At 38.0% G+C, this 22,611-nt stretch overlaps 2 protein-coding genes and 1 long non-coding RNA gene across 3 annotated transcripts in view; all 3 read right to left on the reverse strand.

Annotated features, from left to right (window-relative positions):
- The window catches only part of LOC133550934 (paired box protein Pax-6-like), a 35,233-nt gene extending 34,483 nt beyond the window's left edge, over nucleotides 1-750 (reverse strand). Inside the window, exon 1 of the mRNA XM_061897098.1 lies at nucleotides 595-750. Coding sequence (XP_061753082.1) covers nucleotides 595-634 — 40 coding nt within the window. The 5' untranslated portion in view covers nucleotides 635-750. The remainder of the gene's footprint in view (nucleotides 1-594) is intronic.
- Nucleotides 751-2,437: 1,687 nt separating this feature from the next.
- Nucleotides 2,438-3,560, reverse strand: LOC133550935 (uncharacterized). Its single transcript, XR_009806402.1, has 2 exons — nucleotides 3,398-3,560; nucleotides 2,438-3,091 (listed from the first exon to the last, which is right to left on the reverse strand). It is a non-coding gene; the product is annotated as an uncharacterized LOC133550935 (long non-coding RNA).
- A 1,428-nt stretch (nucleotides 3,561-4,988) lies between these two features.
- Nucleotides 4,989-22,611, reverse strand: part of sdc3 (syndecan 3) — a 101,161-nt gene continuing 83,538 nt past the window's right edge. The window contains exons 4-5 of the mRNA XM_061897099.1: nucleotides 14,600-14,801; nucleotides 4,989-7,550 (exon numbers count right to left, since the gene is read on the reverse strand). Coding sequence (XP_061753083.1) covers nucleotides 7,384-7,550; nucleotides 14,600-14,801 — 369 coding nt within the window. The 3' untranslated portion in view covers nucleotides 4,989-7,383. The remainder of the gene's footprint in view (nucleotides 7,551-14,599; nucleotides 14,802-22,611) is intronic.

A 22,611-nucleotide genomic window follows, 5' to 3' on the forward strand; every position in this document is an offset into this window, starting at 1 on the left:
ATTTTATTAAAAAAAATAAAAAAGGCAAAAGAAACTTTCTAAAAAAAATTCTACACCACCATTAAAAAAATAACAAACAAAAAAAAGATAATAAATATAAAAATTAAATGTCCCCCTTTACCTGTTTGAAAGTTTTTTTTTGTACATTTTTTTTTTTGCCTCCCACAACAAAATCCCTCCATTCATTTTCTACCGCTTGTCCTTTTTAGGGTCATCTAAAACGTCTCCTAAAATAATTATATTGACTTTTATCACCAAGTATTACTAAATAGCCACACGTGAGGACAAAAGTCAATTAATTGCGGCAAGGTGACGTCATTAATTTAGCCTCCCAGGTGTGCTAATTAATTAGCAGAGCGAGGCTAGCTAGCTAGCTAGCCAACATGTCCCCTGCGCCCAAAGCGGGTCATTGGTGTTAATGAGACTTCTTAAAAAGCTCTCATTTGGGAGTTGGAGACAGGGAACGGATTATAAACTTTAAAAAAGTCTGACTTCAAAAGTGTGTTAATGTCAGGCAGGCAGGCAGAAAGTTGGCTAGCCAATTAGGGGACGACGATAATAAGTCAACAAGAATTCCCGGAAAAGGAGACTTACCTAAGTCGGGCTGGCCTGACTCGCCTTCTCCGTCCATCATGTCGTCACTAAACCAATAAATATCGGCAAACAAGCAATTAAGGCGCTGGGGCGACAAGCAAAGCTTTTGCTCGTCAAACGATGAGCTGTTATTGATTGATTGATTGATTGATTAGTTCGGCCTGGCGTCTCGGGCCACGGCCGGCCAATCAGAGCGCAGCAAATAATAGCCCTGCTGCCAAATAAGGTCATTGCGTTGTTTCCCCCGCTGAAAAAACGGAAGCTGTATTTAATCACGTGAATGATGTCATTTAAACGCTCCTGTTATTGCTATTTAATGTCTCGTGTAAGCAGAATTACACGAGAATGCTAAACTAGGCGGAAAATGGAATGATAAATATCGCGTTGGTGGGTGCATGTTCATTGTTGCGCAAACACTCTAAGGCAGTGGTTCTCAAATGGGGGTACTTGAAGGTATGCCAAAGGGTACGTGAGATTTTTTTAAAAATATTCTAAAAATAGCAACAATTCAAAAATCCTTTATAAATATATTTATTGAATAATACTTCAACAAAATATAAATGTAAATGAAAAGAAATGCAACAATGCAATATTCAGTTTGACAGCTAGATTTTTTGTGGACATGTTCCATAAATATTGATGTTAACGATTTCTTTTTTGTGAAGAAATGTTGAGAATGAAGTTGATGAATCCAGATGGATCTCTATTACAATCCCCAAAGAGGACACTTTAAGTTGATGATTACTTCTATGTGTAGAACTCTTTATTTAAGATTGAATCACTTGTTTATTTTTCAACAAGTTTTTAGTTGTTTTTATATATTTTTTTCCAAACAGTTCAAGAAAGACCACAACAAATTAGAAATATTTTGCACTGTTATACAATTTAATAAATCAGAAACTGATGACATAGTGCTGTATTTTACTTCTTTATCTCTGGGATGCAACTCAGTATTCTTGTTCCTCCGAACACAAGGAGTTGAGTTTATACCAAAATGGATACATGGATGATACAGCAGTCGATTGAGAGAATGTCATGTGGTCAGATGAAACCAAAATAGAACTTTTTGGTATAAACTCAACTTGTGTTTGGAGGAAGAGGAATACTGAGTTGCATCCCAAGAGCACCATACCTACTGTGAAGCATGGGGGTGGAAATGATAAATAAATGATAAATGGGTTGTACTTGTATAGCCCTTTTCTACCTTCAAGGTACTCAAAGCACTTTGACACTACTTACACATTTACCCATTCACACACACTGATGGAGGGAGCTGCCATGCAAGGCGCCAACCAGCACCCATCAGGAGCAAGGGTGAAGTGTCTTGCTCAGGACACAACGGACGTGACAAGGTTGGTTCTAGGTGGGATTTGAACCAGTGACCCTCGGGTTGCGCAAGGCCACTCTCCCACTGCGCCACGCCGAAACATCATGCTTTGGGGCAGTTTTTCTGCCTAGGGGACAGGACGAGTGATCCGTGTTAAGGAAAGAATGAATGGGGCCATGTATCGTGAGATTTTGAGCCAAAACCTCCTTCCATCAGTGAGAGCTTTGAATGGTTGACCAAATACATATTTTCCACCATAATTTACAAATAAATTCTTTAAAATTCCTGGATTTTTTTCCCCATTCTGTCTTTCACAGTTGAAGTGTACCTATGATTAAAATTACAGATCTATGTCATCATTGTAAGCGGGAGAACTTGCACAATCGCTGGCTGACTAAATACTTTTTTGCCCCACTGTATTTATTGTGAGAAATCATTAAGACGATCAGTGTTTCCACAAAGATAAATATCATTAATTAATAATAATAACATAGAGTTAAAGGTAAATTGAGCAAATTGTCTGTTTCTGGCAATTTATTTAAGTGTGTATCAAACTGGTAGCCCTTCACATTAATCAGTAGTCAAGAAGTAGCTCTGTATTCCAAATAGGTTGCCCTAGATGTTCCTGTCACATATGCATGTACAGTAGATGGCAATATTGTCCTGTTTAAGAGTGTCACAACATTGCTGTTTACGGTGGACGAACACGTGACTGCTGTTGTTGTGTGTTGTTGCCGCGCTGGGAGGACGTTAAGGAAACTGCCTAACAATAAACCAACGTAAGAAACCAAGAACTCGCCCTCGATCATTCTACAGTTATAACGTCATTGGGTAGGGTCGCTGTTTATATGGAGGTGGAGGGGGCGTGGCCTCCAGGTCCGCCTGAATTTCGGGAGATTTTCGGGAGAAAATTTGTCCCTGGAGGTTTTCGGGAGTCTCCCGGAAAATCCGGGAGGGTTGGCAAGTATGCTCCTGAAGTCGACTGATGATCTCTTTGGCCTTGTCGACGTTCAGGGACCAGGTTGTTGGTTCTGCACCAGTCAACCACATGGATGAGGCCCACTACCGTTGTGTCGTCCGCATCCTTCACACTGTTCCCACTATGCGTTTACTTCTTGTCGGCTTTCAGGAGGATCACACTTTTAGGGCTCACGGAGATCCCGAGTGAAACTGCAGTAACAAGCAGAAAAACAAAGAATACATTGATGATTGACATCATGCGTTAATTAGTATTCAAACTCAAATATAATGGCTTATTATTTGCATAAACAATAAACTGAATCTGTAGCCAACGGGCTGGTTGCTGTACCCGACATCACCACTAGATGGCGACAGACTCACATTGTACACACACTCCCAGGGCAACAGTCAACTCGCCACAAAATCGATCTCTAATACAGCACAAAAGTTACACAAAAGACACATAATGTTTACACAACCTTGTCATGCTGACTTTTAGATGAATTGTTTACTTACAAAGATTGCTTTCTGAAGCGTGGGAGAGCTACAAACATAATGTTGACTCCGTTCATTGAGACGCGATACTAGTTTCCCATCATGCATTGCAAATTCCGCAAACACTTTCAAAATAAAACAATCAACTTCCTGTCACGAGAACATGCAGGACTACAAGTTTGTCTTCTTTTTTCTTCTTCTAATGAATCATAAAAGTCAAAGTATAGTTTAATGTAATATCTGAGACTGTTTCCAACAAAAAGGTGAACAATAATCCTTACAGATTTTATTAATGAGTAAATAGGGAGTTTGTTTAATTATAGTTGTAATTTTGCTTCTGCTAGTGTGCTAGTATGCTAACTTAAATGTTGTCAAAATATAAAGTTAGCATGTAGCTCACATAGCTCTGTGAGCATTGCTAACCTTGCATGATGTTAAAAATATATTAACATATAGCTCACATTGCAATGCTATTGTTGCTGTAAACATGTTAAAATTAAAAGTTAGCATGTAGCTCACATAGCTATGCTAGTGTTACCAATCCAACATGACGTTAAAATACAAACTAAGCGTGTAGCTCACATAGCTATGCTGGCGTTGCGAACCAAGAATAATGTTGAAAAACAATGTTATGTTGCCCACATAACTATGCTAATGTCGCTAAACTGGCATAATGTTATGTTAAGTGGACTCCCTCCACTAAACACAACACATAACGTTAAAATGTAATGTGAGCCTGTAGCTCACTACAGCTATGCTAGTGTTGCTAACTTGGCATAATGTTAAAATGCAATGTCAATATGAAGCTCACATAGCTCTGCTAGTGTTGCTAACCTGGAATGATGTTAAAAATGTATTGTTAACATGTAGCTCACATAGCAACGCTATTGTGGCTATCAATATGTTAAATGTTAGCATGTAGCTGACATAGCTATGCTACTGTTACTAACGTAACATGGTGTTAAAATATAAAGTTAGCATGTAGCTCACATAACTAGGCTAGTGTTGCTAAATGATAATATGGTTGAAGTGTAATGTTATGTTGCTCACATAGCTTTGCTAATGTTGCTAACCTGGCATGATGTTGAAATGCAATGTCAACGAGTAGCTCACATTGCTATGCTACTGTTGCCAACATATACTGTTAAAATTAAATGTTAGCATGTAGCTCAGATGTAACTATGTTAATGTTGCTAACCTGGCATGATGGTAAAATGTTTTCAACATGTAGCTCACACACCTATGCTCATTTTGCTAACATAGATGTTAACATGCAGCTCAAACAGCTATGCTAATGTTGCTAACCTAGCATGATGATAAAATGTAATTTTAGCATGTAGCTCACATAGCTATGCTAGTGTTGCTAACTAAACATGATGTTAGAATGTAATGTTAGCATGTAGCACACATAGCTATGCTAATGTTGCTAACGTTTGCGTCTTCCTGTCCCACTCCTAAACGTTACGTTGTTGTGATAAAGTAGTGCACCGTTACAGTGTACAACAAAAAAATGGACCAAGTACTTAACATTATGTACCTTTTTAAGATGCATTTCACTTGCTGACAGGACACAAATAAGGAAAGGCGAGGACACAAATGAGCCAATCGAGTCTAATTTTTTCATATTTTATTTGGAACGGCGGCAGATTAGTGACAGGTGACGTGGAGGATCCGCCCCCTCGCACTCACGCAGCCAATGACAGAAAAACACAGCCTTAAAAAAATGCAAATGTATAAAAAACAGGAATGAGAACAGCAAACATACAAGTTGTGTGATACACACACGCACGCGCACACACATTTATTTTGGCTACACTTTCTTGTACATTTACACTCCAGACACTTTAAAAAAAGACAACATGTGTTCATTTCATTCCCGCCCGTGTGGAAGCGTGTGTTTGTGTGTGTGTGTGACATTCAACTGTGAACAACCAAACACACACTAGTGCACACTAGTGAAATACAGGTGACACACACACACACACACACACACACACACACACACACACACACACACACACACACACACACACACACACTAAGTTGTTGATCGTGACTTGTGGGGACCACCCTTTCTACAGGTTGTGGAGGCATAAAAAATGCGGAAAAATGGCCACTGCCCAGTTTCGTCTTTAAATCTCTGGATTGATGAAGTAATGTGCTGATCATTCTTACTGGGGACCCTGGGGGAAAAAAATATATATGGCTCATTGGGACCAAATTTAAATAACTTTGCATAATTCACACAAATTTGTACGTGACTACTGAGGACCATTAAAAAAAACAAGAAGAAACAAGTTCAAATTAAATATGACATGATCCTCAGAATACAGAATGGATCTGACTATCATTTAAAAAGGTTTCCCTTTAGGCGACCTGCTTTTCTGGTCCCCATACCGTCAGAGTGTGTAAACAGAGCGATGTCCCCATTAAGTCAGCATTGCCAAAAAACACACACTCTTACTGGTTATCATTCGGAATGGGGACCAAATTGTTGATCGTGACTTGTGGGGACCACCCTTTCTACAGGTTGTGGAGGCATAAAAAAAATGAGGAAAAATGGCCACTGCCCAGTCAGCTCATACACATCTTTAAATCTCTAGATTGATGAAGTAATGTGCTGATCATTCTTACTGGAGACCTTGGGGGGAGGCGCGGGGGGGAATATGGCTCATGGGGACCAAATTTAAATAACATTGCATAATTCACACAAATTTGTACGTGACTACTGAGGACCATTTAAAAAAAAAAGGAAAAAAAAGTTCAAATTATATATGACATGATCCTCAGAATACAGAATGGATCTGACTATCATTTAAAAAGCTTTCCCTTTAGGGGACCTGGTTTTCTGGTCCCCATACCGTCGGAGTGTGTAAACAGAGCGATGTCCCCATTTAGTCAGCATTGCCAAAACACACACACACACACACACACACACACACACACACACACACACACACGGGGAATAGCTGTCTGTGGAAGAGCGTGGTGTAGGCGGTAACACACACTCAACCACCGGACACACACACACACACACACACACGCACACTAGTATAGTTTAGACCCCCCATGCACGTTTTTTTTTTTTTGTGGTTCCACAGCACCGAGTACCAGGAGAGACGCTACTACTGGCGCCTCATTTTCTTTACAATCGTAGAAGCCCCGCCCCCTTCATCCAAATAAAGGGGGAAAAACAAAAGTCATGCAAAACTTGGGCGTGTGGGATGAAAGGGAACTTATATGCGACGTGATGGAACGGTATTGCTGTGTGTGTGTGTGTGTGTGTGTGTGTGTGTGTGTGTGTGTGTGACGAGAGCGCAGCTCCTCTAAAGTGATGAGCGATAAATACAAACGATAACGTCATGCGGACGATCGGTGACGGCAGAAAAAAGAACAGGCATATATTTACAGATATAGACTTTTGTTGAACAGCTAAATACACATCCTGCTTTATTAAAGTATTATTATCACCGTTAGGATCCAAAACATCGATATATCAAGGATTATTAGCGCGGCAGACAGGCGGGGCCCTCGTCTGTTGCCGCGGCGACCGTCTCCCACTCGGCCGGGCACAGAGCGAGAGGTCACGGCCACAATGTGTGTGTGTGTTTGTGTGTGTGTGTTTGTGTGTGTGCGCGCAGAGGGACAGAAGGGACCTTTCCTCTGAACTTTGACCTCCAGCTCTGTGCGAGTTTTTGGCGAGGATCATGCCCCGCCCCCCCCCCCCTCTGCCCCCGCCTCTCCTCTTACTTTTGGCGGCGTAAAAACAGGTCACCTATTCTTTTTTTGTTTTTAAGTTATTTTCTTACAAAATAATCATATCTCACGTACAGAACAAGAGAATATTCATAACATTTTGTTGTTGTTGTTGAATAATTCATTTTGTGTTGTTTTTTTGTTTTTTTTGTCCCTTTTTCCGGTTTGATTGAAAAGAGGTGCGCAGAAAGGCGCCGGGAGGGCGAGGAGAGGCGGTAAGCGAGGAAGACGAAGAGAGGGTGTGGCGCCTGCTACGCGTAGAACTCCTCCTGCTTGTCGGGCTTCTGGTACGTGACGGTGGCCTGCTTGGGCTCCTCCAGCGTGTAGCTGCCCTCGTCCTTCTTCTTCATGCGGTACACCAGCAGCATCACCAGGAAGGCGGCGAACAGAGCGCCCACCACGCCGCCCACGATCACCGCTGGAGGACGGGGAGAGAGAGAGAGAGAGAGAGAGAGAGATTCCGTTTTTATTGGAGCGCGGTGACAAGAAGGTAATGTAGGAATCTTTTCATTGGTGGAGCCACAAAACATTTACTCATAGGACACCGTACATCAAAGTCAAATGAGGTGGGGGAAAAAGGTAAAAGGTAAACAGAACTAAGTTAAAGGTGAATAAGCACAAGAAAAATGTTAATAGAAGGTTACACAAGGTAAATAGGAGTGAATTAAAGGTACAATAAGGTGGAAAAAAGATTAATAAAAGGTAACAAGCTTAATAGGAGTGAAAAAAGGTTGAAAAGGTTAAAGGAGGTCAATAGGAGTGAATTAAAGGTAAAATGAAGTGGAAAAAAGGTTAATAAAACGTAACATAAGGGAAATAGGAGTGAATTAAAGGTAAAATGAGGTGGAAAAAAGGTAAGTGGAAGGTTAAACAAGGTAAATAGGTGTGATTTAAGGGTAAAATAAGGTGGAAAAAGTGTTAATAGAAGGTAACACAAGGTCAATAGGAGTGAATTAAAGGTAAACATTAGGTGAGGTGGAAAAAAGTTAAGTAGAAGGTAAAAGAAGGTAAATGCAAGTGAAATAAATGTAAAATAAGGTGGGAAAAAGTAAGTAGAAGGTAACATAAGGGAAATAGGAGTGAATTAAAGGTAAAATGAGTTGGAAAAAAGGTAAGTAGAAAATAAAACAAGGTTAATAGGAGTGAATTAAAGGTAAATTAAGGTGAAAAATGTTAATAGAAGGTAATGTAAGGGAAATAGGAGTGAATTAATGGTAAAATAAGATGGAAAAAATGGAAATAGAAGGTAAAACAAAGTCAATTAGAGGGAATTGAATGTCAATTGAGGTGGAAAAAGGTAAATTGAAGGTAAAACAAGGTCAATAGGAGTTAAAGGTAAAATAAGGTGGAAAAAGGTTAATAGAAGGTAACACAAGGTAAATAGGGTTGAATTAATGGTAAAAAAAGATGGAAAAATTTAAATAGACGGTAAAACTAGGTCAACATGATTGAATTAAAGGTAAAATAAGGTGGAAAAAAGGTTAATAGAGGTAACATAAGGGAAATAGGAGTGAATTAAAGGTAAAATGAGGTGGAAAAAGGTAATTAGAAGTGAATTTAAGGTTAAAATGAGGTGGAACAAAGGTAAGTAGAAGTTTAAACAAGGTAAATAGGAGTGAATTAAAGGTAATATAAGGTGGAAAAAGGTAAATAGAAGTGAATTAAAGGTTAAAATGAGGTGAGGTGGAAATAAGGTAAGTAAATGGTAAAACAAGGTAAATACAAGTGAAATAAAGGTAAAATTAGGTGGAAAAAAGGGAAATAGACGGTAAAACAAGGTCAATAGGAGTTAATTAAAGGTAAAATAAGGTGGAAAAAGTTTATAGAAGGTAACACAAGGTAAATAGGAGTGAGTTAAAGGTAAAATAAAGTGGAAAAAAGGTTAACAGAAGGTAACAAGGTAAAAAGGTAGTACAAGTGAAAATATAGGTAAAATAAGGTAGAAAAATGGTAAAATAAGGTGGAAAAAAGGTAAATAGAAGGTAAATAAAAAGGTGAAACAAGGAATGTAGAAAGAAAAGTAAGTTCAATCAAATGTAAAAACTGTAAATAGAAGGTAAATCAAATGAAAAAATGGAATATGGAAGGAAAAAGAAGATTAAACAAAAATAACAGACGATCAAAAAAGGGAAATAGAAGGTAAAAGTTGTAAATAAAATGTAAAAGAAGGTAAATACAATGTGAACAAAGGTTTTAATGAGAAATATAGAAGGTAAAGTAAGAATGCAAATAATGTAAAGAAGGTAAATAAAAGGTAATATAAGTTAAATCGTAGGTCAAAGGTAAATACAATCTGGAATATAGAAGGTAAAGGTCGTAAATAAAAGGTAAAATAGTCTAAAAATAAAAGGTAAAAGAAAGTAAATGAGGTATGTAAAAGGTACGAGAAGATAGACAAAAGAAGGTAAATAGAATGTAAACAAAGGTTCAAATGAGGAATATAGAAGGTAAAGTAAGAATGCAAATAATGTAAAGAAGGTAAATACAAGGTAATGGAAGTTGAATGGTAAATAAAATATGGAATATAGAAGTAAAGATAGTAAATAAAAGGTAAAATAGTCTAAAAATGAAAGGTAAAAGGAAGTAAACGAGGTATATAAAAGGTAAGAGAAGATAGATAAAAGATGTTAAATAAAAATTAAAATAAGTTAAATAAAGGGTAAAAAAGGTAAATCATGTCAATAAAGGTAAAAGAAGATAAATACATGGTAAAAATGGAATGTAAAAGATAAAGGGTCAAAAGGGAATATGGAAGGTAAAAAAAATAAGGAAGGTAATAGAAGTTAAATAGAAGGTAACAGATGTAAATAAAAGTGAAAAAACGAATACAGAAAGTAATAGAAGGTCAAATAAGGTAAATAAAAGGTCAAATAAGTTAAATAGGAGGTAAAATAATGTAAATAAAAGGTCAAAAATATAGAAGGTAAATGACGGTAAATAAAAGGTAAAAAAGGTTGAATGGAATGTATAAGAAGGTCAATTAAGGTAAATAAAAGGTAAAAAAAGAGAAATATAGAAGGTAAGAGACGGTAAATAAAAGGTCAAATAAGTTAAATGGAAGGTATAAGTAGGTCAATTAAGGTAAATAGAAGGTCAATTTAGGTAAATAAAAGGTAAAGAAAGAGAAATATAGAAGGTAAAAGACGGTAAATAAATGATAAAATAAGTTAAATGGAAGGTATACGTAGGTCAATTAAGGTAAATAAAAGGTAAAAAAAAGAGAAATATAGAAAGTAAAAGACGGTAAATAAAAGATAAAATAAGTTAAATGGAAGGTATAAGAAGGTCAATTAAGGTAAATAGAATATAAAGAATGATAAAAAGTAAAAAAAAAAAAAGAGAAATAATGAAGGTAAAAGACGGTAAATAAAAGGTAAAACAAGTTTGATGGAAGGTATAAGAAGGTCAATTAAGGTAAATAAAAGGTGAATGATGGTAAATAAAAAGTAAAAAAAATAAATATAGAAGGTAAAAGACGGTCCATCCATCCATCCATCCTTTACTGATAAAACAAAGTAAAAGACGGTGAAATAAGGTAAAAGAAGGTACAATAAAAGGTAAAACAAGTTTAATGGAAGGTATAAGAAGGTCAATTAAGGTTAATAAAAAGTAAAAAAAAAAAAAAGATATATAGAAGGTAAAAGACGGTTTAAAAAAAGGTAAAATAAGTTAAATGGAAGGTATAAGAAGGTAAATTAAGGTAAATAGAAAGGTAAACGATAATAAAAAGTTAAAAAAAAGAGAAATATGAAGGTAAAAGACGGAAAATAAAAGGTAAAATAAGTTAAATGGAAGGTATAAGAAGGTCGATTAAGGTAAGTAGAAGGTAACATTTATATATATATATATATATATACATATATATATATACATATATGTGTATAAGGTAAAAGACGGAAAATAAAAGTTGAAACAAGTTTAATGGAAGGTATAAGAAGGTCAATTAAGGTAAATAGAAGAAATATAGTCGGTAAAAGACAGTCCATCTATCCATCCATTTTTTGCCGATAACAGAAAGTAAAAGAAGGTTCTGGCAAGTACTCAAATGTTTGATGATTTCAAGTGTTTCCCCACAAGTCCACACTGAGGCCACCAAGTGTGTTTGACACAATCCCTGCACGAAGCACCCAAATAATGACTGACTACATGTGACCTTCACTCATCACTCCTCTCATTGGCTGCCACGCAGACAAGGGAGTGTTGCTTGTGTGTGTGTGTGTGTGTGTGTACATCGCGGCATCCTCCTCTGACTATTGTGTTGCAAACATAACAACACTAACACAACTATTAATGTACACGCCACCTTACATTAACACGTCTACTCAGCTGCAATGCACTTTTCCACCACTTGTGGCAGTAGTGACAATATCTGACAAACAGAAGAAGTCAACGTTTTTTTAGCGCAAAAAATATGACTCAAGTGGTGAAGCAGTATTTTCTTTGCGCTTTAAATTGTATTTACAATTCATGTAAGAAACATATATTTATTACTAATTTAGTTATATATTTTAGCACAGCATATATCTATGTAAATTTATTTTTCATCACTTTTTTTGGAGTTCCTTAAGTATATTTAATTAGTAGTTTTCTTTATTACACATTCTCTACCTTTTTCTACTTGGTCCTGACCTGCCCTGACGAAGAAAAGGGCAGCAAAATTGCGTGCCAGTATTTTGGTGCCCTCGTAAGCAAAAACTTGTCTTTTGCACTCATTTTCTAATGCTAATCGTTAGCATTCAAGTAATAGCATGCTAGCTTCTTTTTTTTTGCAAATTTTGCAGACATACACCTCAGCGTCATATATATTGTGACTTGATGAATGTTACGGTTAGCATTTTAACATGCTGGCTCTTTTTTTTTTTTAGCTAATTTTGCACCTACACACTTCAGCATCAAATATATTGTTACTTGAAAAATGTTACAGTTAGCATTTCAACACGCTAACATTAGCATGCTAGCTTTTTTTGCTACTTTTGCAAGCATACACCTCAGCGTCAAATATATTGTTACTTGACAAAAGTTACAGTTAGCATTTCAGCCCGCTAACATTAGCATGCCAGCTTTTTAAACAAATTTTGCAGGCATACACCTCAGCTTCCAAAATATTGCTACTTGACGAATGTTACAGTTAGCATTTCAACAGGCTGACATTAGCATGCCAGCTTTATGTCAAATTTTGCAGGCATACACCTCAGTGTAAAATATAGTTATTTGACAAATTTTACAGTTAGCATTTTTAACATGTTAACATTAGCATGTCAGGTTTTTTTAAGCTAATTTTGCAGACTTACACCTCAGCGTAAATGTATTGTTACTTGACAAATGGTACAGTTAGTATTTTTACCGGCTAATATTAGCATGCTAGCTTGTTTAGCTAACTTTGCAGGTATACACCAGAGCGTCAAATATATTGTTATTTGGCGATGGGCATTTCAACACGCTAACATTAGCATGCCAGTTTAAAAAAAATCTTTGCAGGCATTCACCTTAGCGTCAAAAATATTGTTACTTGACAAATGTTACAGTTAGCATTTTAACATGATGGCTGTTTTTTTTTTTTTTTTTTTTTTAGCAAATTTTGCATTTGCACACCTCAGCGACAGATGTTACAGTTAGCATTTTGACATGCTAACATCATCATGCTGTCTTTTTTAGCTAATTTTGCAAGTATACACCTCAGCGTCAAAATATTGTGACTTGACAAACATTACAGTTAGTATTTTAACCTGCTAACATTAGCATGCTAGCTTGTTTAGCTACCTTTGCAGGTATGCGCCATAGCGTCAAATATATTGTGACTTGACGAATGTTACAGTTAGCATTTCAACAGGCTAACATTAGCATGCAAGCTTTTTAAACTAATTTTGCAGGCATACACATCAGTGTAAAATATATTGTTATTTGACAAATTTTACAGTTAGCCTTTTGACATGTTAACATTAGCATGCCAGCTTTTTTTTTTAGCTAATTTTGCAGACATACACCTCAGCGTGAAAAGTATTAACGGATGTTACAGTTAGCATTTTAACATACCAGTATTAGCATGGTAACCTCTTTTTTAGCTAATTTTGCAAGTATACACCTCAGCGTCCAAATATTGTGACTTGACAAACATTACAGTTAGTATTTTAACCTGCTAACATTAGCATGCCAGCTTGTTTAGCTAACTTTGCAGGTATACGCCGTAGCGTCAAATATATTGTGACTTGACGACTGTTACAGTTAGCATTTCAACAGGCTAACATAAGCATGCCAGCTTTTTAAATTAATTTTGCAGGCATACACCTCAGTGTAAAATATTTTATTTGACGAATTTTACAGTTAGCCTTTTGACATGTTAACATTAGCATGCCAGCTTTTTTTTAGCTAATTTTGCAGACATACACCTCAGCGTAAAAAGTATTAACGGATGTTACAGTTAGCATTTTAACATACCATTATTAGCATGCTAGCCGTTTTTTAGCAAATTTTGCAGGTATACACCTCAGCGTCAAATGTATTGTTGCTTGACGATTGCTACAGTTAGCATTTTAACATGCTATCATTAGCATGCTATTTGTTTCAGCTAAATTTGCAAGTATACACCTCAGCGTCCAAAAATATTGTTACTTGACAAATGTTAGTTAACATTTTAGTATGCTAACAATAGCATGCTAACTTTTTGAACTCATTTTAATGGTATACAGCGTCAAATACATTGTTACTTGACGAACGTGCAGTTAGCATTTTAACATGTTAACATTAGCTTGCCAGCTTTTTTTTTTTAGCTAATTTTGCAGGTATACACCTCAACGTCAAATATATTGTTACTTGGAAAATGATACAATCAGCATTTTTTTCATGCTAAAAGAAGAATGGCTGGTTTTCCTACGCTAATTTAGCACGCGTACACCTGAGTGTCATATATTTTGGTATTTAACTAATGCTAACTGAACGCATGCTTCTGTTAGCATCTTAGCTTAGTTCTGTTAGTTTTTTTAAACTAATTTTGCTTAAATTTTTTATACTATCTGGCCAGCGTGTTAAATGTTAGCATTTCGGGATTCACATGAAACTAGCGTTAATTTTGAAGGTGAAAACTACCAAAATGGCCCCCGCATTCTTTGATTTGGTAGTCTGTGGCCCTTAGTGGCAAAGGTCTGGGGACCCCTGGTCTAAACTGAAGCCAGTTACCAGGTTGCTACCACAGGCTGACGGGTGAGGAGGACTCGTTCAAAGTGCTAACACAGTCTAGTCTACTCTATACTAGTCTAGGGTCTCCCGCCTCCTGCTCTTTACCGATGACCAGGAAATCAGCCAAAACCAAGGCCAGCAGTCCACCAATCAGAATGGCTGGAGGAGAGACAGAGAGGTCAGACGAGTCCACTTTTTTGGGACGTGAGGTTAGGGGTTTTAGGACTGGAAGACCCAAGTGGAGCGTTAAAAGGAGCACAAGAACCGCTGAGTGGGACCAGGGGAACAACAAACCTATCAAGACTTCCTTCCTCTCCAGGATGTTCTTCTGCGGCAGCTGGGCGGCCGAGCTCCCCGCGTCCACAGTGTTGCCCGCCAGGTCCGGGTCCTCCGGCGCCAGGCCTCGGTCTAGGTCGTTACGCTGGTCCTCGCGGATCTCAAAGTCCCCGCTGGGGCCCACGCCGGCCAGCTCGTTGTTGCCGTCGTCCGAACGGGCCTGGGGGGGAAATAGAGAGGAACGTCAACCTTGGGGGTTTTGGTTCTGGTCCCAAATACCAGAAAAGTGACTCCGGAAGTGGAAAGTTAAAGTCTATTACTAGTCACCAGAGTGTCCGCCCTGAGATCGGTAGGTCGTGAGTTCAAACCCCGGTCGAGTCTTACCAAAACTATGAAAATGGGACCTATAACCTTGGATTTGGGGGTTGGAATTGGGGGTTAAATCACCAAAAATGATTCCCGGGCGCGGCCACCGCTACTGCTCACTGCTCCCCTCACCTCCCAGGGGGTGAGCAAAGAAGTTGGGTTAAAAGCAGAGGACAAATGTCACCAAACTTTGTCTGTGTGTGACAATCATTGGTACAAACCCCGTTTCCATATGAGTTGGGAAATTGTGTTAGATGTAAATATAAACAGAATACAATGATTTGCAAATCATTTTCAACCCATATTCAGTTGAATATGCTACAAAGACAACATATTTGATGGTCAAACTCATAAACTTAATTTTTTTTTGCAAAAAATAATTAACTTAGAATTTCACAGCTGCAACACATGCCAAAGTAGTTGGGAAAGGGCATGTTCACCACTGTGTTACATCACCTTTTCTTTTAAAAACACTCAATAAACGTTTGGGAACTGAGGAAACTAATTGTTGAAGCTTTGAAAGTGGAATTCTTTCCCATTCTTGTTTTATGTAGAGCTTCAGTCGTATTTTACGCTTCATAATGCACCACACATTGTCAATGGGAGACAGGTCTGGACTGCATGCGGGCCTGGAAAGTACCCGCACTCTTTTTTTTTACGAAGGCACGCTGTTGTAACACTTGTCTTGCTGAAATAAGCAGGGGCGTCCATGATAACGTTGCTTGGATGACAACATATGTCGCTCCAAAACCTGTATGTACCTTTCAGCATTAATGGTGCCTTCACAGATGTGTAAGTTACCCATGCCTTGGGCACTAATACACCCCCATACCATCACAGATGCTGTCTTTTGAACTTTGCGCTATAACAATCCGGATGGGTATTTTCCTTTTTGTTCTGGAAGACACCAGGTCCTCTGTTTCCAAATATAATTTGAAATGTGGACTCGTCAGACCACCTTTCCACTTTGCATCAGTCAATCTTAGATGACCTTGGGCCCAGCCAAGCCAGCGGCGTTTCAGGGTGTTGTTGATAAATGGGTTTGGCTTTGCATAGTAGAGTTTTAACTTGCACTTACAGATGAAGCGACCAACTGTAGTTACTGACAGTGGTTTTATGAAGTGTTCCTGAGCCCATGTGGTGATATCCTTTGTACACTGATGTCGGTTTTTGATGCAGGGATCAAAAGTCCGTAATATCATCGCTTACGTGCAATGATTCCTCCAGATTCTCTGAACCTTTTGATGATTTTACGGACCATAGATGGTAAAATCCCTAAATTCCTTGCAATAGCTCGTTGAGAAATGTTTTTCTAAACCTGTTCGACAATTTGCTTACAAAGTAGTGACCCTCGCCCATCCTTGTTTGTGAATGACTTGGAAGCTGATTTTATACCCAATCATGGCACCCACCTGTTCCCAATTAGCCTGCACACCTGTGGGATGTTCCAAATAAGAGTTTGATGAGCATTTATCAACTTTATCAGTATTTATTGCCACCTTTCCCAACTTCTTTGTCACGTGTTGCTGGCATCAAATTCTAAAGCTAATGGTTATTTGCAGAAAAAAAAATGTTTATGAGTTTGAACATCAAATATGTTGTCTTTGTAGCATATTCAACTGAATATGGGTTGAAAATGATTTGCAAATCATTATATTCCGTTTATATTTACATTTAACACAATTTCCCAATTTATATGGAAATGGGGTTTGTACTTTAACTTAACTTTGAGGGAAATGATTGTTCTTTTCACCCTCTGCACCTTCATCTTTGTGCCTACACGGCATCCCCGGCGCTTTTTCCATAGTTCCACGTCAATGACCGGCCGCGATCCACACCGCTGCTGCTCACTGCTCCCCTCACCTCCCAGGAGGTGAACAAGGGAATTGGTCAAATGCAGAGGACACATTTCAGCACACCTAGTTTGTGTGTGTGACAATCATTGCTACTTTAACTTGTTAATGGAACCTTCTTGTGTGGAAAAAGTCAATTAGCCTTTGAAGCGTCGAGTTAGCGCTCACAGCGACATCCTTTGTGCAACCCGCGACTCCAGCAGGCCACTTTTAGAGCTTGTGCCGATGAGCGTGGGCAAAGAAAAAGGTGCCGCTGTGCACTTCTGGCCACGCAGCTGCTGGGCTAATGACACAACTCCAACTATACATTTGAGGTCTGCAGGGAGCGGCTCGCAACCAAAATAAAACCCCAGACTTGCTTGGCTTGTCGAAGGGAAATTAGATTTTTTTTTCCCTTCTCTATAAGAAACGTCTTTTTTTTTTTTTATCCTTGCAGAGCTATTCCGGCTTGCTTTATTTCCAGAAGGCGGTTTTTGTGGCGTAAATGACGACTGACAAGAAGCTAAAGGTTAGTTCGTAAACAGAAGGAATGTCATACTAATGTATTATTCTCACCATTCTCAACGGAAGAGGGGAATGAATGAATGAATGAATGAATGAAACTACAAGTTGCAGTGATGAAGACAAAAATGCGCAAAATGACCGTAGACGAGGCACATTCCAACATGGCCATCCTCGCACCACCTGTGTTTACTGGACACTTACACCTACTGCAGGTCAACACCATAACCAGGAGAAACCAATGAGAACCAGGAAAACACACAATTAGGAGAACTTAGAGAACTAATGAGAATACATGAGTACCATGATTATTCGTGAGAATCATGATAGTGTAAGACATGGGTGTCAAACTCTGGCCCGCGGGCCAAATTTGGCCCGCCGTGTATTTTCATTTGGCCCTTGAGGCAATATCAAATAAACATTAGAGCTGGCCCGCCGGTATTATACAGCGGTGGTGTCGCTGTAACACCGCATTCACCGCTAATACTCATACTTGCTAACCCCCCCAAGGAGACTCCAAAATTTCAGTGCCCCTCACAAAAATCACAGGGGGCAACCATTCTCCCAAATTTCTCCCGATTCCCACCTGGACAACAATATTGGGGGCATGCCTTAAAGCAGGGGTGCCCATTACGTCGATCGCGAGCTACCAGTCGACCGCGGGGGGTGTGTCAGTCGATCTCCAGCCAGGCTTTTAAAAAAAATAAACCTAAAAATTTGTGATCATCAATCTTCACCAAGACGTCACTTAAATGACATTCACGGTACCGGAGGGTCTTGTGAGATGACGCTGGCTGCTGCAAGATCATTATTATGAAAATATGACCGAGAGGAAGGTGAGAAACACTTTTTATTTCAACAGACTCTCGCGCCGTACCTTCCGTCAAAACTCTAAAGGCCGACTGCACATTTCCTATCTTCACAATAAAAGCCCTGCTTCATGCTGCCTGCGCTAACTAAATACAGAGTCTCGGAAAACTGGCGTGCACAAGCGATCCCTCAGAAAGCTGGCGTGCACATCACTTGTGCACGCCAGCTTTCCGAGACTCTTATTTTGTTAGCGCAGGCAGCATGAAGCAGGGCTTTTATTGTGAAGATAGGAAATGTGCAGTCGGCCTTTAGAGTTTTGACGGAAGGGACGGCGCGAAAGTCTGTTGAAATAAAAAGTGTTTCTCGCCTTCCTCTCTGTCTTTTTTTCATAATAATGAACTGGCAGCAGCCAGCGTCATCTCATAAGACCCTCGGGTGCCGTGAATGTCAATCAAGCAAGCTACGGAATTTGCCGCCAATGTTTTTCTTGTAAAGTGTATGGAAGCTGGATGAATTAGATGCCAAAAACCAACCACTTTCATGTGGTATTGTACAGAAAGGACAACTTTTTTTCTCCTCCATTTGAAAATGTGGGCGTTATCATCATTACTGTCTGATTCCAATCAATGCAAGTCATCAGAATCAGGTAATACACCAACTTATATTCTTGTCTTTGTGAAAGAAAGACATCTATATGTGTTACACATGCTTGTATTATCATTAAACACATTTAACTTGTTTACAAAAATGTCTCTTTCATAAATAAATAAATATAAATGATATATATAAATGAGGTAGATCCCCTCGAGTTGGTCAATTGAAAAGTAGCTCGACTGCAGAAAAAGTGTGGGCACCCCTGCCTTAAAGGCACTGCCTCAAGCGTCCTCTAAAACCTTTCGTCACGTCCGCTTTTCCTACGTAAAAACAGTGTGCCGGCCTAGTCACATGATATGTGGCTTTTACACACACACATGCTAATGCAATGCAAGCTTGGTCAACAGCCGTACAGGTCACACTGAGGGTGGCCGTATAAACAACTTTAAGACTGTTACAAATATGCGCCACACTGTGAACCAACACTAAAGGAGAATGACAAGCAAATTTCGGGAGAACATCCACACTGTAACACAACATAAACACAACAGAACAAATACACAGAACTCCTTGCAGCACTACCTCTTCCTGGACGCTACAATATAAACATTTATTATTAGCCTGTGGGAAAAGTTTATTTTGATATTTACCTGAGAAGGCTGCAAATAGAAAAGAGGCATTCAATTTCTATCTAAATTCAATTTGATATGCCTTTGCTATTTTTAAATTATTAGTATTATTTGAAACTCGATTTTGCATGTCACTATAAAGTTATATAAGTCTTGCTTGTTCAATATTTAATGCAAAACTTGTTTGGGTCCCTATTAAAAGGTTAATTTCTTCAACCTTGGCCCGCGGCTTTGTTCTGTTTAAAATTTTGGCCCACTCTGTATTTGACTTTGACACCCCTGGTGTAAGATTACCATGTTAATGCATGAGAATACATATGTACCATGATTATTAATGAGAATGCACGGGAATCAGAATCAGAATAGTTTTTTGTATTGCCATTGTTTGAGAACGGGTTCTCAAACTCGGAATTTCTCATTATATATAGCATTATAACGCATGAGAACCATGAGAACAAATGAGAACCATGGTCACGCAGGACAACCGTGATCATGCATGATATTACATGAGTACCATGATTATTGATGAGAATGCATGAGAATACATAATGCATTGGAACCATGAGAAGGCTTGAGAACCATGATAATTAGTATGAACGCAGAGGAAACCATGATATTTAATGACAGTTCATGATAACCGTGACAACATATGAGAACCATGACAAGGCGTAACAACCAAAATACTGCATGAGAACAAATGAGAACATGATTATTCATAAGAATTCATGAGAACCATGATCACGCATGAGAATACATATGTACCATGATTGTTAATGAGAATGCACGGGAATCAGAATCAGAATAGTTTTTTTTATTGCCATTGTTTGAGAACGGGTTCACAAACTAGGAATTTTTCAATATATATAAATATATATATATATATATAATTATAACGAATGAGAACCATGATCATGCAGGACAACCGTCATCATGCACGATACATGAGAACCATGATAGCGCATGAGAACCATGAGGATACATAACACATTGGAACCATGATACCAAATGAGAGCCATGATCCTGCAGGACAACCGTGATAATGCATGATATTACATGAGTACCATGACTATTAATGAGAATGCATAAGAACCATGAGAGTACATAACGCATTGGCACCATGAGAAGGCTTGAGAACCATGATAATTAGTATGAACGCATAAGAACCATGATATTTAATGACAGTTCATGAGAACCAGGATAATTAACATGAACGCAGAGGAAACCATGAAAATTAATGACAGTTCATGATAACTGTGAAAACATATGAGAACCATGACAACGCGTAGCAACCATAATAGTGCATGAGAACAAATGGGAACATGATCATTCATAAGAATGCATGGGAACCATAAGATTGCATGAGAAGTACCATGATTATTAAGGAGAATCATGATAATGCATGAGAACCATGATCATGCATGAGAATACATGAGTACCATGATTATTAATGAGAATCATGATAATGCGTGAGAACCATTATAACGAATGAGAGCCATGTGCATACATAATGCATTGGAACCATTATCATGCATGAGTATACATATGTAGAACGATTATTAATGAGAATGCATGAGAACCATGATAGCGCATGAGAACCATGAGGATACATAACGCATTGGAACCATGATACCAAATGAGGACTATGATCCTGCAGGACAACCGTGATAATGCATGATATTACATGAGTACCATGACTATTAATGAGAATGCATAAGAACCAAGAGAATACATAACGCATTGGAACCATGAGAAGGCTTGAGAACCATGATAATTAGTATGAACGCATAAGAACCATGATATTTAATGACAGTTCATGAGAACCAGGATAATTAATATGAACGCAGAGGAAACCATGATAATTAATGACAGTTCATGATAACCGTGACAACATGTGAGAACCATGACAAGGCGTAGCAACCATATTAGTACATGAGAACAAATGAGAACATGATCATTCATAAGAATGCATGGGAACCATAAGATTGCCTGAGAAGTACCATGATTTTTAAGGAGAATCATGATAATGCATGAGAACCATGATCATGCATGAGAATACATGAGTACCGTGATTATTAATGAGAATGCATGAGAATCATGATAATGCGTGAGAACCATGATAACGAATGAGAGCCATGTGCATACATAACGCATTAGAACCATGATTATGCATGAGAATACATATATATATAAGGATTATTAATGAGAATGCATGAGAATCATAATAATGCATGAGAACCATGATAACGAATGAGAGCCATGTGCATACATAACGCATTGGAACCATGAGAAGGCTTGAGAACCATGATAATTAATATAAACGTATAAGAACCATGATAATTAATGACAGTGCATGAGGACCATGATAATGCATGAGAAGGCATGAGATTCATGAGAATTAATATGAAAACAGAAGAACCATGATAATTAATGACAGTTCATGAGAACCATGATAATTAGTATGACCGCATAAGAACCATGATATTTAATGACGGTTCATGAGAACCAGGATAATTAATATGAACGCAGAGGAAACCATGATAATTAATGACAGTGCATGACGACCATGATATTACATGACAAGACATGGGGAACTATGAGAAGACATGAGATCCATGATCATTAATATGAACGCTGAAGAACAATGATAATTAATGACAGCTCATGAGAACCATGACAACATATGAGAAACATGATAATTAATATGAACACATAACCATGATATTTAATAACAGTTCATGAGAACCATGATAATTATTATGAACGCTGAAGAACCATGATAATTAATGACAGCTCATGAGAACCATGACAACATATGAGAACCATGATAATATGAACACATAAGAACCATATTTAATGACAGTTCATGAGAACCATGACAACATATGAGAACCATAATAACTAATATGAACACATAAGAACCATGATATTTAATGACAGTTCATGAGACCCATGATAATTAATATGAACACATAAGAACCATGATATTTCATGACAGTTCATGAGAACCAGGATAATTAATATGAACGCAGAGGAAACCATGATAATTAATGACAGTTCATGATAACCGTGACAACAAATGAGAACCATGACAATGCATAGCAACCATAATAGTGCATGAGAACAAATGAGTACATGATCATTCATAAGAATGCATGGGAACCATAAGAATACATGAGAAGTACCATGATTATTTATGAGAATCACGATAATGCATGAGAATACATGGGCACCGTGATTATTTATGAGAATGCATGAGAATCATGATAATGCGTGAGAA

Source organism: Nerophis ophidion, linkage group LG04, assembly GCF_033978795.1.
Source record: "Nerophis ophidion isolate RoL-2023_Sa linkage group LG04, RoL_Noph_v1.0, whole genome shotgun sequence".
Lineage (NCBI taxonomy): Eukaryota > Metazoa > Chordata > Actinopteri > Syngnathiformes > Syngnathidae > Nerophis > Nerophis ophidion.